The sequence below is a fragment of the Magallana gigas genome, chromosome 7 (genome assembly GCF_963853765.1).
Source record: "Magallana gigas chromosome 7, xbMagGiga1.1, whole genome shotgun sequence".
Lineage (NCBI taxonomy): Eukaryota > Metazoa > Mollusca > Bivalvia > Ostreida > Ostreidae > Magallana > Magallana gigas.
In genome coordinates, this window is record NC_088859.1 from 31,765,831 (window position 1) to 31,783,438 (window position 17,608).

General features: G+C 32.1%; 2 protein-coding genes across 21 annotated transcripts in view; one reads left to right on the forward strand and one right to left on the reverse strand.

Annotated features, from left to right (window-relative positions):
• LOC105318381 (otoferlin) overlaps positions 1-6,582 on the forward strand; it is an 84,805-nt gene extending 78,223 nt beyond the window's left edge. For all 11 annotated transcript variants that reach the window (XM_066067729.1, XM_066067730.1, XM_066067737.1 and 8 more), the window contains 4 exons: positions 874-1,064; positions 1,974-2,152; positions 3,319-3,419; positions 3,610-6,582. In XM_066067729.1, the coding sequence (XP_065923801.1) occupies positions 874-1,064; positions 1,974-2,152; positions 3,319-3,419; positions 3,610-3,790 (652 nt within the window). In that variant the 3' untranslated portion in view covers positions 3,791-6,582. The remainder of the gene's footprint in view (positions 1-873; positions 1,065-1,973; positions 2,153-3,318; positions 3,420-3,609) is intronic.
• An 8,160-nt stretch (positions 6,583-14,742) lies between these two features.
• Positions 14,743-17,608, reverse strand: part of LOC105318383 (eyes absent homolog 1) — a 50,313-nt gene continuing 47,447 nt past the window's right edge. For all 10 annotated transcript variants that reach the window (XM_011415454.3, XM_034456821.2, XM_011415456.4 and 7 more), the window contains 3 exons: positions 17,457-17,578; positions 17,267-17,367; positions 14,743-17,173 (listed from right to left, as the gene is read on the reverse strand). In XM_011415454.3, coding sequence (XP_011413756.3) covers positions 17,093-17,173; positions 17,267-17,367; positions 17,457-17,578 — 304 coding nt within the window. In that variant the 3' untranslated portion in view covers positions 14,743-17,092. The remainder of the gene's footprint in view (positions 17,174-17,266; positions 17,368-17,456; positions 17,579-17,608) is intronic.

A 17,608-nucleotide genomic window follows, 5' to 3' on the forward strand; every position in this document is an offset into this window, starting at 1 on the left:
CTTCCTAGTGGGTAAATAATTCCGTCTCCTAAGGTGAAAACATCACGAAGCATTGTGAATTCATGAAGAGAAAATATCATTTTATTGGGATGAGCAAGGAATGATTTTAAATGCAGAGAATTTATGAATTTTGAATTCTGAATACAATATGTGTTCAAGGTAAATAGCAGCATTTGGTAACAATTACAGAAATGTTTGAATAATTCTCATTCATTTATTTATAATGAGAAAACTTCAAACACATGAGTAAAAAATGCTGTTCAAAAGATGAATATTTTTGCTCTGTTATATTACAAAAGACTATATTCATCATTCGCGTGTTGGCCTACTATTCAACTCTTTTGTAAATAAATGCTCAATTTTTGGGTGTTTAATTTTTTAATTTTTAATATAAAATGATCGCTTTTTAAAGCGATTTTGAAATATCTTCTAAAGTAACTGATTCTTCATACGAATTATTGTTCCCTCTGTTTTATTCATCTACTCTTTATCTTTCTCATATAGAATATTGCCATCTCTCTCTCTCTTTCTCTCTCTCTTCCTCTCTCATTATGAGAATATTTTCAAAATCAATTATTCTAAAAGTTTATTGCATTTAAATATAAGCCTCAAATTTTAGTTAAGTGTTTTATGAATGTGTCCCTTATGTAGAGATATCTTTACGTTTTATTTTATATATATCCATGTTGCATTTCTACCATGTTTTGAAATCAGAGCTGCATGGTGTTAATGATATGTTTTCAGTCTTACCATATAATATTAGTTTCAAACATGGTTACAATGTGCTAGGTGTGACAGCATGTACTATTTAGTACCGGTAACTGAATTCTCTAGAATATTTTTTTACATATAATCCTCCATATTTTTTTCCAGATCTCTGACGGGAGAAGGCAATTTCAACTGGCGGTTCGTTTTCCCATTTGACTATTTGGTGGCGGAAGAGAAGATAGTGATATCTCGGAAAGAATCTCTCTTTTCCTGGGATGAATCGGAGACCAAGATTCCGGCCAGACTCAATCTACAGGTCTGGGACGCTGACCACTTCTCTGCGGATGACTTTCTGGGTAAGAAACTTGGGTTTTTACCTTGCCCAAAAATAAAATTTTATGTTTTTTTAATTTCTCAGAAAATTTGTACTTTTCATATATCTTGGCCAATTTCATTCATTTTGTAGGAAAGCAGGTCTTTGTATAAAAATAAAATGTGTAAGAGTAACAAAATTTTTTTACTCAAATGTGGTCCTAGGTGATACAAATTTCACACTGTCTTTCACAAAATGAATTTCGTTTTCCATACTGCTGTAAAGGTAGCGAATGTCTTTCTGCTGACTACATTGTTATTGGGGTCAAGGACAAACTCCCTATTTTCTTTTTTTCATTATCTATTATTATTATTATTGTTATGACCAAAAGATTCAATAGTGTTTCTTCTTATCGGAATCGACTCTCGAGGCTGACAGATGTAATCGCCTGGTAGCCTAAATAATACTGTAGAATTAACTCAATTAGCACCGCTGATTCCATGTCAATTCCAGAGTCCGATAGAGAGGGATCCTTGTTTATAGATATGCAGCAACTAATGATAAAGGGGGGCTCCGGTTTCTAAATACTCCGCTGTGATCAAGCAGGAAATACAGAAAATAAACTTTTTGTGTTCAATACATCACGCTTCTGTGATGAAATGTGAACATTTTTGTATTCTTTTTATATACTCATCATTTTTTAAATGGTTTAAAATGTAGAAACTAAACCAACATTATGTAACATTGAGTTTTCCCCGGTTTCTGCATGGGATTTCTAAATAACAAACAACATATGAATTCAGAGGAAAAAAAGCTGGACTTGACTATACATCCACTTAATGATACATTTCTATAAGGTCAAGGATACTTGATTTATATTTAGTTGAATGTAATCGTCAAGGAAATCGAGTCATTCAAGACATGTAATAACAATTGATAATGCATCATTTAGGGGCTTTCACCATGGATTTGAATCGATTTCCGCGAGGTGCCAAGTCGTCCAAGCTCTGCACCTTGAACATGTTGACAGACCCACACATCCCCCATATGTCCTTGTTTAAACAGAAGAGGGTCAAGGGCTGGTGGCCGTTTGCCGTCAAAAGCGAGTCTGGAGACGAGTACGAGCTAACGGTAAGATTCAGCCCACTGAAAAACGTAATTGGCCATTCACTAATTATTCGAAATTAGCAAATGGCTCATAAAGTGAATTTTTTTTTTTTTGGCCATTGCACAATGCCATGTTTTAAAGGATTACACAATCAATTTGGCAATTTGTGGGTAAAAAAATCAAAGCTGTCGAGAGGATCCAAGAAATCCATTGCAGTGATTTCAATAGTGCACCACAGGAAAGAGATTTAACGAATCCCAAAGAATGAGTAATGAGTTTATGAAATGGACATGGCTCGACACTGTTCACCAGTAGATTTAGAGCAATTGGAAAGCCAAAATAACTGTTAATTGGGGGAAGTGAATTTAAATGAAGTCATTATCCGGAGGCAAAAAACACTCTCCTGGGCCTAGATGCTTACCGTAGGAATGCTCTTTGAAGAACAAGGGTCTCACAAAGACACCCCTCTCCCCACAGTCTTTACTCATCATTATCGTTATAAGTCAGTGTTCGAAATTACTTTTTCCAGCTTTTGATTTTTCTCGATAATCTTTAAGCAATTTTATTTTGGACAAAATACTTATTAAAGGGAAATTGAAAAGGTTTCAAATTGCCTTAATCAGGCTTAATTTCCTCCAGGTATTTTTTGCTGAAAAGGAAATGGGGTCGGTAAACGCTGTCATATTTTGTAGCTGATCATTATAGGTGAAACGCTGGGCTTTATAGGTAATTTTCTCCCCATAGAGGGAAGTTGCAAGGTGATCTGTCGCAGCGAAGTATCTTATTCTGCCCAATTAAGTCGAGGAGGAAAAAATGAATTATTGACGACAAGTCATAGCCATATCTTGCTGATGATATGTCAGTGTCCGCATGGCAATTTTCAACTTTTACTTTCTACGAAAGCATATTTTTGAATAATATATAGGCAACAAAATTTCAAATATCTATCTTTTTAGAAATATATCCAAGGAATTGGGCACATATATATATATATTTTTTTTTCAAAGAGCAAAATCAAAACTACTACAGTTTGGGGAAGAATTGAATTATTTAGGTGCTTGATATCTATGGAATATATCAAATTGTGGAGTTGAAATACATGTAGTTTATTCCTTAGTATTTTTCTCGATTTCTTCAAGTTTTGAAACTTGGAAAATGTTGATGTTAAATTCATAATTTCTTTTCCCAGGGAAAGGTGGAAGCTGAACTCCATTTGATGACATCAGAGGAAGCTGAAAAACACCCGGCGGGATTAGGCAGGAACGAACCAGATCCCTTGGAAAAACCCAAGTAAGACCACTTATCTCATCGGTCAATAGTTAAAATTTAACACATGTTAGTGATAAATGATAACATGCACAAAATTTTATTTTTTTTTGTTGATTTTAATTACACCAGCTAGTAGGAAAGTTTTTTTCTTACTATCCTCCATATTTTCTGTTATTTGTAATCCTACTGTGGAGTTTTCTTGTCTTTGCAGCCGACCAGACTCCTCATTTATATGGTTTTTGAATCCCCTCAAGTCAATTCGCTACATTTTGTGGCATAACTACAAGTGGGTGATTATTAAGGTCCTTGTGGTCATGCTACTGGCTGCTCTGCTGGTCCTCTTCTTCTACTCAATGCCGGGATACACCGTCAAAAAGATGATGGGAGCTTGACAGATTCTCATTACCGACAGGAAGCTACGGCAATTTCCGCTGTCTACCGGCACTGGTCAGTTGGCCAGTGGAGAGTTTAAGCACGGACCGTTCATCGCCTGTCATCGCTTGTCATCGTAATCTTCACTCGTCCACCATTACCCTGACAGTTTTGACAGTTAGGCATCATTTAACAGAGTATGTGTTCCGAGAACTGTTTCATTCACAACAGTAGCCTAATATGTTGTTGTAGTGTTGAAATCAATAGTCCGATTGAGTGTGTGTAGTCAAAATGTGTGGACAACACGATTCCGCAGTATTAGGGAGAAGTGACAATCGAGGTATCCCAACACCTGGGCAGTATCGAACCTTTAACTACCTGGGGAGGGCAGTGATGGCTTCCACACCTAATATTTACCTGTCTTTGCTATTCTCAACAATTTTTGTACTTTTGAGTGAAACAGGTAAAAAATAATTCCTGCAGGTTGCATAATGTTACAAAATGGTCAAGTGACAATTATTGAAAGTCAAAGGCTGTTATGTGGGATATCTTCAATAATTATCATAATAAAGAAACCAAATATAGTCTAATGAGTTGCATGAATATTAGTATTGGAGTACATCTCTCAGACTTTCTCTGAAACAGACACATTGGTACATAAATATATACATATTCTCAATGATGATCCTCAGACCGGCAGTTCAATTCACTGAATCCTCAAACATTTAAAAAAAATTATTATAGTCAATTAAAACTTTGGTATGTTGTCTCTATATAGCCATTCACATTTCTCCATGAATTAGTTCATTTTAAACACACATTGCAAAATCATGAATCTCAAAACTAACCCTTCTATGACTATCCATAAAATTGCTCTAAATGATAGAAACGTTATGGTGGCAAAAGGTGTAATGCGTGCAATGATAAAAATTTGCACATACAACTAGATGATAAGATTGAACCCCACCCCAATCTTCATTCTTTTCTTTTTGTGCTTATATATGTTGCTGTCATTTCAAATATTGGTTGATATAGCACAAGTTGTCCTTCCCTTCCTTTTGAAAAAATGGGTGTATGTTTACTTTGAATTCGACCCCCAAAATTGGACTTATCTTAATTAGTGAACCCCACCTTATGCAAATTTATTTTAAGGCAATGTACAGTACTTTGATGTAATGTTCCCTTTTACTTTTAAATATGCATATTTACAGGTAAACATTATAAGACAAGTAATTCACAAAATATCCTATTAGTGTGTTCTTATTTATGTATGGGCTGTAAAGATCAAAGAGGATGGCTCTAGGGATGGTGGTACAAAAGCTAGTTGAGATAAAATGACAGCTTTAATAAGCAAGCACAATATTTTTCATTGTTGATTCAATATGTTACAGTGACTGTAGATTTTTTTTTTTACGCAAGTACTCTAAAATTCCACGATTCAATCGTTTTGCATCAAATTGGAAGAATATAAAATAGTGAAGTTTACATCTATTCAAAAATAAAAAGCAAAATCTTAAAGTTTTTATAGAGATGGGCTACTTGCGATTTTATGTGGAATATAAATTAATTCCTCGCGTTTTATTAGGAATGTACAGTGTATAATCTTTATAATAAATATTGTAAATATGAATGTATAAATAAATGCATGTAATGCATGTAAGATATGTTGACAATTTACAATCTTCTAGAGGCAATGCCAACAATTTATTGATGCAATTTTGTAAATAAGAATGTATGTATAACTTTTCATTTCGGTAATTTTTGTTAATGAATCATTCCACGTAGAGATTTCACACATGTATTAGATTTCATTCCAGGTATTAGTGATGAATATAATCATCTTTCATACATTTCTTTCCATGTATCAGGGTCAAACAATTGATTAGTTTGATATGTACGTTATGACTTCCTGTTTGTTAAGTACTGGGGTACTCTGTATCCCTTTATGAACTGAATAATTAGTTGTTATAACTATCCATGGAAAAAAAATTGCAATCATTTTCACTATCGGGTACCGGGTGGTCTTAATCATCCAATAATGAATACAAACTTTATGATTTCACACTTTTCTGGAATCGGCATGAAAATATTAGAATTCTTAATAATGGGATTTCAGAAAAGAGGCACTTTTATCATTCCATTACATTTTTGATACAGATGTAAGTCAGAATTTAATTAAAAAAGAAATTGTGTTTTAATCTTTATCATTTTATGATTTTACCTTTATCAAGAAATGAACTTCTAATAATGTCAAGGTAATCAAATAAATCTTCCATGTATTTGCCGATTTCAATGTCATATAATATGTTGATACGTTCATTATTATGATTTGTAAAGTACAGATTTATTATATTGTTATTTTGTGCAATATATTGTTATTTGCCTGATTATTTATTGTTGAATTTTATAAGAAATTGTGAGAAAAAAAAATGTTTACTTTTTTACCTTCACTTTTTTTTCTCTGAAGTTAATTTTTATTGCAGTTATTTAGACTATTTTGTAGATGGTTTTGTTTTTTCAAATCCTCAGATAGAAAACAACAAAAATATGTTTTGAGATGCAGCTCATGCTGAGAATGTGTTTTGATAGAAAATTTACTTTCAAACCTTCTCCATTTAATTAATGTCGGAAATAATGTCTGTATCTTTTAGTCCTCCTCATCTTTGTTGTCTTATTTTCAATAATAGTGAAATTCTAGAAAGTGTTGAAAAGGTTTAACTATAATCGAAAAAGAATTGTTTATAGCACCAATGGATAACAAAATTATCGAAATAAAATTTCTCACAATGTGAAGGAAATTGTTTTGAATGCTTGTGTTGTTTGTGGTAATTTTGTTCATTAGCGAGAGAAAAGAAATTGCCTTTAATACAAATGCTGGGCTTCATTTTGATTTAACAATGCCAAATGAAATTGCTTTTCCCCCTGATTTCTAATTCATTTAGCTAAAATAGAATGGGTTTGTTTCAATATGGTGAAAATTAATTTGAAAAATCTTCTTTCATTATGCTTACTTCTTCCTTTGTTTGATCTCTGACAAAAGCAATCAAATTTGTCTTGTATTTTTCTAATTATTTGATATCTGATACCAAAGAGGCTGACTTGCAATATGTTTTTTCATTTGTAGATTGTTTTAAGGAATCCATAAAAAGATTTGCTCCTTGACTGACCCTGGCATATAATGAATTCTCGTACGCAAAATTAAGAAGTTATTAAACAGGTCTTATTGCAGTATTCTTATTTTCTTGTAATTTTTCATTGTTTGATTATGAATTATGACTATGATATTATTTTTTGTCTTGTTTGCACCTTGCCTTACATTGATGCCTTAAACTGACCAAGATGATTATTTCTCACCTGAAGCAATGGCTTGGTGGTGGCCAGACCTAATTTCATTGAGTATTATACAACTTTGTCATATTTGGTCACAATTGAAAGAAGATCCTCTTGATTACTTGGGGATAGAGAGAAATGAAAACCATAATACATTATATCGGAATACCGGTAACTCCCCATCATAAAAAGGGTTTTTTCATTATTTGGCAACACTATAATTTTTGATTGATGCATGCCTATACATATTTTCAAAATTCTTGAAATGGGTTGACTGACTATGTATCTGTACAAAACAATAAAAGTTGAATGGTACCCATGAATTGATAAGTCCATGGATTTGCACCTTTTTGTAGCTCTCCCAAATGCAAGCCTCACTGTGAAAGATTATCAATCCATGGGACAGGTGTGACCTTTAACCTCTGGAGACATCTCTATAGAAACGCCATGACCCCATGACAAAAACCACTGTTAGAGAGGAACTTCAAAGCTACAATGATGTGTTTCTTTATCATACTTGTCAAAACAGTTCAGCAAAACTGACTTTATCTGGTTTATAGTCGCTTTCCTTATCATGGAGTGCTACAAATTTTGTTTATGTTTTAGCATCAAAGGGGTCTGAAATGTTACCCTAAGTCTGAAAGGGGCATGAAGGAATTACTACTTCAAAACATGTGTGTTCCCCGAGTTTATCATGATCTCTTTGAGATTAACCAATGCACTTGACTTGAAAATAGATTTTGAAATATCATAAATTGTGTGCAAAATTAATTGCCCATTATATTATCTCTCTGTTTTAATATTAAATGTTGGCAAATTATGCCCTGGTGATGTAAAAAAAATCTTCAGTCGAGCATTTTTTTTGCCGTTTCTGCACTTATTTATCATTTCATGAACTTAAAAAAATTAGGTCTGATACTCTGTGGACTATTTTCACCAAATTAAAAATAGATAAATAAATATTGGGTATCTGATGAATAGTTATTTAAATGAACTGAATAAAATTTTAAAATGAGTTAAATTTCCATTTCTTTTTCTTTCTTTTTTTTGGATGCCAGAGGGCCATAATACTCACCTGGGAGCTCTGTCTTGCATCTTTTCTAGCTGCTACAAATATACTAAAAGCATATTAATTGATCATGAATAATTAGAGATAGCAATACTTGTACAAGATTATTAAATATGAATATATATTCCTAGCAAAATACCTGAAGGATTTTATAGAATGATTTATTTTCATAGATTTTTATTTTATTTCATACATTACAATTAATTATGTATACTGCCTGATATGTAGTGAAAATTGATTTTTATTTAAAAACCAAGGTTTGATTTGATTTGAATCAACCAGATACTGTAAATTCCTAATTAATGCGAGGAATTAATACTCGCTTAAAATCTTGCTTTTATTTTTCGAACAGATGTAAACTATTTGGAAAAATGAAAAAAATTCGGCATTCGCGGTTGTATATGATCGCAATTTGATGCAAAATTGTTCAGTCGTGGAGTTAAGTACCAGGTACTCGCGCAAAATAAGAAATCTACAATACCTATGTGAGACATATTTAATAATTGTTCTTGATAGTGTGGATGCGCTAGCTGCTTAATAAATTAAATACAAAAGTGTTGTAAATTTATAGTATGTATACTGTTCACAGGATTTCCATGAAAATAAAAAAAATTGATGTACAAAACCGTTTTAAAAAAATGAGAAGCAAAGAGAAAGTCATGAATAATTAAAAACATTGGACCTGTTTACATTTCTGTTTTGTAACACAAACATCCCACTGCCTATGTTTTATTTAACCAGCTGGTTCATTCTGCTTTGAAAAGTTATATCAAGTTGAGAATCTCTTTCTGAAATACATTTTAACAAAGTTGATGCCCAAAAATATGTATGTATGTATGCCATCCTTCAGAAAGTTTAATCTTTTACTATAAAAACACACATTGTCAATGTAATTCTGATATTTCATGAATCCATTCTTGAGATGTTAATAATGTATCTGAAAAACCTTTTGGTATCAGAGTATCTTATATAATAAGAATTATTTCTGAAGGACAAGAATAATTCTTATGCATTTTAATGGTGATGATAATTTTTAGTGCATCATTCTAACAAAAAAACTTTGGTGTAAAAGTGTTGGTTTTTGTTAGTCTCTCAAAAACCCCTGAATTAAATTGATTGTACTGGTATATACCATACGTTTCTTGTCTTTGCAACAAATAGTAATACATATTTGTTTGCCTAAAAACATTTGCCAAAAAGTGATGGTACATTTATTTTTTGGTTATCTATCAAACCTTATTTCCAATAAACCTTTGGATGCAAGTGACATATTTCTTGTATGTCTCAATAAAAACGGATTGCATGAAAGTGTTGATTTTTCTTGTGTATCTAAAATATGTCTTTGAATGCAAAGGCGTAATGTTTTGTCTACCTCCAAAAAATACTTTGCATGAAGGTGGCAATTTTTCTTGTTTACATAAAAAAGAGCTAGTCTAAACCAACTTGCATATGCAATGAAAGTGATGATTATTTCTGATATATCCAATGTTCCTTGGAAAAAAAAAGACAAAAAAAACTTTTGCTGGGAAGTGAATATATTTTTTTTTTATGATTCATAAATAGATCCCTTGCTGAGATAGATGAATGATTTTCAAGTACCATAGCTCAAGAACATTTGCTTGGATATGGTATTTGTTTTGTACCTCACAAATGATGATATCTTATAATGATCCCCCAAAGTCAAGAAAACGTTTGAATGGGGATTCAAATTTTGATTAGAAAATATACCAATATAAAGGAATAAACCTATGAAACTCTTTTGCTATAAACTACCTGTATGAATATGGAGGCAATTCTTGGATAAGATTGATTATTGAAGGTTATATTTTGCAGCCAACTATAAGTATGAACCTGTTTCAAATTTTAAGGAAGGTATTCACAAACCAGACCATACATGCCTTGCATCATCACAATATCTATCAAGTCACTACTATGGGCCTATTCCCACAATTTTGCAAATGAGTCCAAAAATGGTCTTTTTTCTACATATCTTTGCTTTGAAAGCATAGAGTGCTTGTCTGCTCAAATACTATTTTCACATATGTTTTTGTTCACGTAAATATACACATCACATAGGCGTCGGAACTGGGGGGGGGGGGGGGGGGTAGGGGGGGGCTTAGCCCCCCCACTTTTTTTGCAAAGTTATACCTTACCATTAGAAACATAGGATGATAGAGGGTTCAGCCCCCCCACTTTTTCTCGTAGGAAAGATTATTGTTCCTAAATTTACCTTGAAAGATTGAGAAGTTGGATTCAGAAACATACTAGAAACATTTTTTCTCAATAATTCTGAGGATTAGTCTAGCCCCCCCACTTTCAATTTGCTTCCGACGCCAGTGCATCAAATAAAAATGGTACTTGAGCAAGCATGCACTCAATGTTTCCTAGTTGATAAAGTTTTTGGATCAGGTCCTGTATCTAAGCTATAACCTGTCCTACCTTTACCAGACTTGCAGGGATGGTGAATGTGGACCTACTTATGGACTTGAAAGACTTGGATGCTGAATCTGGGCCATGAATTTCAGATGCTGGAGGAGGTTAAGGTTTTTAGAGCTGGTTAATGTTTTTGGAGCAGATACACTTTGATGGTTATATCTAAGTTATTACTGGTCCAATCTTCACCAAACTTGCATGGATGGCACGTCTTATGATACTTATGCACTTGACAGGCTTGAATGCTGAATCTGAGCCATAGGTTTTGGATGCTGGAGCAGGTGAAAGTTTTTTTAGAGCAGGTGCCCTTTGAAGGCCATATCGAAGTTATTTCTGGTCCAAACTTGCATGGATGATGCATGTTTTCATACTGATGCACTTTTTAAGCATTGGTGCTAGATCTGGGCCATAAATCTTGGATGCTGGAGGTCGTGAAGGTTTTTGAAGCAGGTGCCCTTTGATGGCTAAATATAAGTTATTATTGGTTCTATCTTAACCAAGTTTAGATAGATGATGAATATTGTGACACTGATGCACTCTTCAGGCTTGGATGCTGAATCTGAGCCTTAAGTTTTAGATGCTGGAGGAGGTTAAAGTTTTTGGAGCAGGTCACATAATAATAGTACATGTACTCACTAATAGTGCATGGGTGATTTAAATATATATAGCCTCAGATACAGAGAGTGAATACTTTAAGACAGGTTTAAGATTGACCCATATTGTGTTTTGCTGGTTATGAAATTTGAAAAACAAGGCTTACCGGCTGATCTCCTTTATCTAAAATGTTAAGAGAACCTTGTCCTACAACACTTTCTTGATAGGTGTTGTTATGTAATTCCTATTCTTTTATATTAAATTATATGATATGATATTGTATCATATAATATGATATTGTACCATATTTATGATACAGTATTGTATTATATGATACCATGTTGTATCACAATTGTAATTTATAATATGATCAAATGATATAATATTGTGAAGATAATATGATATAGTATTTTATATATAATACATTCAAGCTTTGTATCTCGAACTAGATGGGACTAAAAACTTCAAGATATCCAAGTATTCAAGATACCAAGGGTAAAAAAGTTAAAAAATAAGTGGTTGGGACTTATATATCACTTCGACATATCCATTGTATTCGAGATATTGTATTCTATAGAATGTTATTATTAAATATGTATCATCAGTTGATATGATGTTGTATCAGTGTATCATATGATATGATATTGTATAATATTATACATTCATTACATATTTCTTGTATGATGGTGAGGGAAATATGAAGATCGATTTATTCCCCAAAGAAAAATCATATTTTCTGTGGACTCAGGCTCCACCAAGAAAAAATTGATATTTTCTGGGGGATTTCCTAAACATTCATGCAATAAATTTTTATCATACTGAACAACATATAATTATACAAAATACGTAGATTTCTAATTCTTTATTGACTTTCCTAAACAATAAAGTCATGATTTTTTTATTTACTATGTTATTGTCTCTCTTAATTTTCTTTAATAATTCAAATTATAGATACTTTAATTGAGTTTTTTTTTATATAAAGAGAATATTTTCTTTAATAATTCAAATTATAGATACTTTAATTGAGTTTTTTTTATATCAAGAGAATATTTTCTTTAATATTTCAAATTATAGATACTTTAGTTTAGTTTTTTTTTTTATAAAGAGAATTAAAATGATTAAATATATTAATATATATTATATTATATTATTATTATATTATATTATATTATATTATATTATATTATATTATATTATATTATATTATATTATATTATATCGGGAACAAATATTTGATATGATATGGTATTGTATCATAATATGCCATAGTATGATATGATTCAGTATGAAATTATATTGTTTCATTGATACCGTTACAGTATTGTATCATATGGTATTATATGATATGATATTGTATATGATATAATACAATGTTGTTTGATATTACATTGTATTGTGATAAAATAACTTATGATCAATGTCATATTACATGATACAATTTGTATCATATTACATGAAACAAAATAACATGATACAATATGGTGTCATATTATGATTTTCATACAATATGATAAAGGTGCTCACATTAAGATAATGCCTTTTCTCAATGAGTTCTGTAATCTTTAATTACCTAAGTAGTAGAATGATTAATTTAATGTTAATGAAATTTGGAAATAGAAAATAATCAATGTGAAAGGATTAAAGACTCTGAAAATGAATAAGAGCCAAAAATTAGATGAGTAATTAAAGTAAAGAGGAGGCCCATGAGCCACCTTGCCCACCTGAACAACAATGTTCAATTCTTAATACTTGACTAACATTATTCTGTCTTATACAATAAAATATACAATAATTAACAAATCCCAACTCCCTTAAAAAGAGGTCACTCTCTGACCCGAGGAGTTACATTATTATTTGACCTTGAAAATTCATCAAACTTTATTCATCCACTTACTTGCCCAATATTTAATTGTAGCCTTGATTTTCATTAGAAATATTTTTTTTGGCAGCATATTTCATAAAATGAAATTAATAAAAACAATTTTCCATCATAAAGAACAGAAATATATTAATTGAGATGAATTTGCTTCGTAAATAACAATAAATTGTACGTAAATGTAACTTCATGTGGATGGATATGTTTTTGAGCACAAGCAAATGTGACATCATCAATAAAGTTTATTCAAATGTAAACTTTTTGATCTAGCCAATGAAATCGTGTGTTACAAATAGACATTGAAATCTATTACACTATTGTTATTTGTCATCATTCTCCAATAGTTGTTCATCTATGATGTCACTTAAATGGAACTTTCCTTTGTATTATGAATGGTTCAAACTTTAATATTATACAAATGATAAAGTTCATTCTGATATCATGGGTAATGAGCCTTATAGGGCCATTATTAGATCTCTCCGGGATTTACACTATTGTAGTGACCTGTATTTTAATCAGATTGCCAACAGAACACATTTCATTTGTTGTGTGGTGACAATTTATATTTGATATACATATTACATCCAGCATATTAAATTAAAGTTAAATTTAAAAAAACTTCTCTCGTCAAATGTTTTTTTAAACAATAACTTAGTAAGGCTTAGTTCCAATATTCATTATATGCCAACATTTTTTCCGACTTGCAGTTGTTTTGACTAGATAAGGATATTAGGCAAGATTAAAAAGAATTAAAAATCTGGTATTTCCGTTAAGAAAGCGTTGAAAAAGGCCACAGGTCATGTTAGTTAAGGATACACGCCCATGTAAAGACAAGCGTTGGCACAAGAAAGTATGCAGGTAAATCTCCTGGTATGTAACGATAGCTAAAAGTGTTACGTGTAATTATCCCAAATTGACAGAGATCTAAGAAAGTTAAAATTGTTCTTAATAGGCATCAAAAGCATAGCATAGTTATATAATTTGTGTCTTACACATGTAGTAATTATAAACTTCAAAATTAAAACATTTCCTTTTCTATTGAAATTATAATACAGTAAAAGACCATCAATGTTTGGCTCATACATTTATAATTTGGTAGATTATCGACATTGTATGTGTGTACAAAATCCCAGTGTGTAGGATGGCTTTAAAATGCACTGTTTGACATTTGCACATTCCTTTCAGCCAGATTCTGTAAAGGGAAAAGATTATCAGTTGAGATACAATTCTTTAAAAAGATATTTGTCATTAAGAGTAGACAAGCAAATTGGACCAAAACCTGGGACCTAAATCAATGCAGTCTTGATTTTAGAGCATATATTACTGAAGTCTCCATTCAACTTGATGAAGTTTTCATCTATCTAGATTTTGCTCTTTGTAATGTCATCATAGTTGCAATAACATTTGCCATAGAAAGTGCTGTGTGCTTGATACAAAAGATCATGCAATAATATTTTGTATGGTCTATCATACATTACTGTTATTTACAGTTTAAAATGAAGAATTAATATTCACAAATTGAATGCTTCTTAAATTCACAAACGCATCAAAAATGTAACACCTAGTTTCATCTCGGTGCATTCTTCATTCTGCATTGAAGTTTCACTTTCAAGAAACAGATAATCAAGTTTAATATAAGTTATTGCAATAAAGATATAAAACAACAAATCTTTAGTTTTCATACATTTTATTGCTTATTCTCCTCATGCATTTTAATTTTTTTCAAATATCATACAACCTGTCTCACAAAAATTGGACTGAATTATAATATATATTTATGAAGATATGAGGGAAAAAAATTCACTGGAGCCGCGGCTGCCAGCAAATATACCAGATTGACCACCAAGTACAAAATCTTTGGTTAAAGCTGAACTGTACAAAAACTTGACAAAGTTATATGACACACAATCAGATTTAAGATACACGGAACAAAGTTCAGAATGAGAGGACAACACATGTACAACCTTATAATGATGAGTAGGAAATCAGGGCTTGATGATAGGACAGTAGTTCACTCAGAACACGGTGAACAAATTCTGACCTAGGGACTTCAATGTGAAAAAAGACCACAACATAGTTCTATATATAAGTAAAATGTACTGAATGTGCATGGAGACCAATCACACAAAAACTCGGCCAAACAAAATGATAAATAAGTGATTCAGATAATTAAAAATTTATTAAAATTGAAGGAATGGATACTTAAAAGCAACCAAGACATTTTAAGTGCATAAAAAGGGACATTAAAAATTTGACTAAAAATCTGCTAATTCGGGTAATACATGACATTTAAAATGTTTAAGAAAATAATATATTTAGTTATTACATTGTACATGTATATTTTAAACAAAATGAATCTTAAAATAATAAAACAAAGCTTACTAAAACTGTTTGATTGGATAAAAGCAAATACTGCCAAGATTAAAAAAAAGGTGGTGGTGGTATAAATTCTCAACAACAACAAAATATTTTGATTGTATCCTCACATCACAACCAGGTAATAATCTAACAGGTACTATGGGTATACCCAGCATCACCCCCTACGCTTCCTAACAACAGCTCTCTAAGGTTCTCTGCCTCTTTTAAGAATACTTTGAAATAGTTAAAGCATATGACATAAAATACTAAACAAACTCAGGACAGCTATGAAGCCTACACTTGAGATAGAGGGATTGTCTCTCGCATTGAATACATAAACCATTATAATGATATGTCAATACTTATCAACACACACACATACGATGCAGTGGTCATTTTTGATTGGTGCTTTTTTTCTTTGGTTCAAAACTAATAATTCTTGTTGACGTTCTAGCACCACTACACTCACTGAATTCAGGTGGTGCTCCTGGCATTAGCACCACCTGATGTTATTACTGTAAACCAATTTCAACTCATTGGGACAGAAATCTCTACAAGTACACTCCGTACTCAACAAAATATGTCTGGTCCAGAACCGATCTTTTCTTATAAAGTCTACATCTTAACATTTGTGACATAAATTTCACATCTGCACACAAAAAGTAAAAGATTTTAAGAGTGAAAATTGGTTTAAAGTAAAACACTAAGGGCTAGTTGTCTAGCAGTTCTCATAAATAATACTTGGCACATACAAATAAGGTTTAATGGGCAGTAATGAAAATAGCTGCTTTTTTCTTCCCTATAATCAATACAGGTGGTTTTTTTTATGGAATTGGCAGCTAAACTTGTTTTTTTTGTATTTGTATTAAATAAAGCAGCGGAGGAAGTGTCTTTCAAAATACCAAGAAGCAAATTAATCCAATTGTCTGTGAGGGTGTGAAAGTCACAGGAGAAAAAATCACCTGTTTACAGTGCTGCGCCCAAGTTGTGAGCTGTCTACCTGCTCTCAGCTATATAGTTTATATATTATGGATATATAATGTTAAGGGTGTGTATTTCTCAATATACACAGATAATTCATAAATCATTTGTCATATAATGTAGCTATATACATATGGGGTGAATAAACAGTACAATGAAAGTAAAAAAAAAAATCAACAAAATCTGAGTGGACAGATTCTCACATTCACATGATTTCAAATCTTGGGGTCATGACAATCAAAATTCAAAGGTCATTCAAGATAAAGGAAAGACTCCCTCAAATAATATCACTTTATGACAATATAGTCTGGTCATTCATTCATGAATGTTCATAATATCCTCATAAAGTCTTGGACTATCACAACATTTACACATTGTGTACACGTAACTCTAACCCCATCATGGATATGGTCATCTTCCAATGTTGATAAAACACAGAATAGAAGTTAATGTATTATGCATATGGCAGCTTAAAGCAGTACATGGCACTTCTTTCTCAACTTTCCTCCATCTAATATTGCACCACTTAAAGTTTGTGATGGGGAATTTTCACCACAAACATCCATGCTTCAGTATTTTCCCCGACTCTAGCATCCACTCACTCTAAGAACCAGCAAGCTTTCCATAGTCTGCTCCACGTTCTGATCCTTTCACACAAAGCAAGGTTAGGACAAGAGCGCTCTAGAGGTAGTTTAAATCCAAAGCATGGTGTAAGGCAACTAAGTCGGAATGGTTACACACTCTCCAGAATGGCCAAGTCAACTGAAAAAGCAAAGAAGAATCCAATAAAAACCAAAAAAACCTTGCAGTGATTAAGGAAATTCAACAAGAACCAATCTTTAGCACTGTGCCCACCTGTTTAGCGGCTTGTTCTTCATCCCTTCCATCTCCCACGACAACATAGGTACACTTTCTACCAAATCTGGCAACAATTCTATCAAAGCAGCTATCCTTTCCTAAAATAAGAAAGCTACATTTACATTTTCTGTATTTAAAGTGCAAAAAATAATCTGCAAAATCATCAACCAAAGGCACTGTTTCTTACCAATTTTAGTGGCACTGTATACATTTTCTATAGAGAAAACACCACCTAGTCCATACAGTAGGACTTTGGCTAATGCGGGAACCAGTTGAGTGGTGGTCACCAGCACATTTACACAGTTAGGCCTACAAAAACAAAACAAAACAAAATAAAAA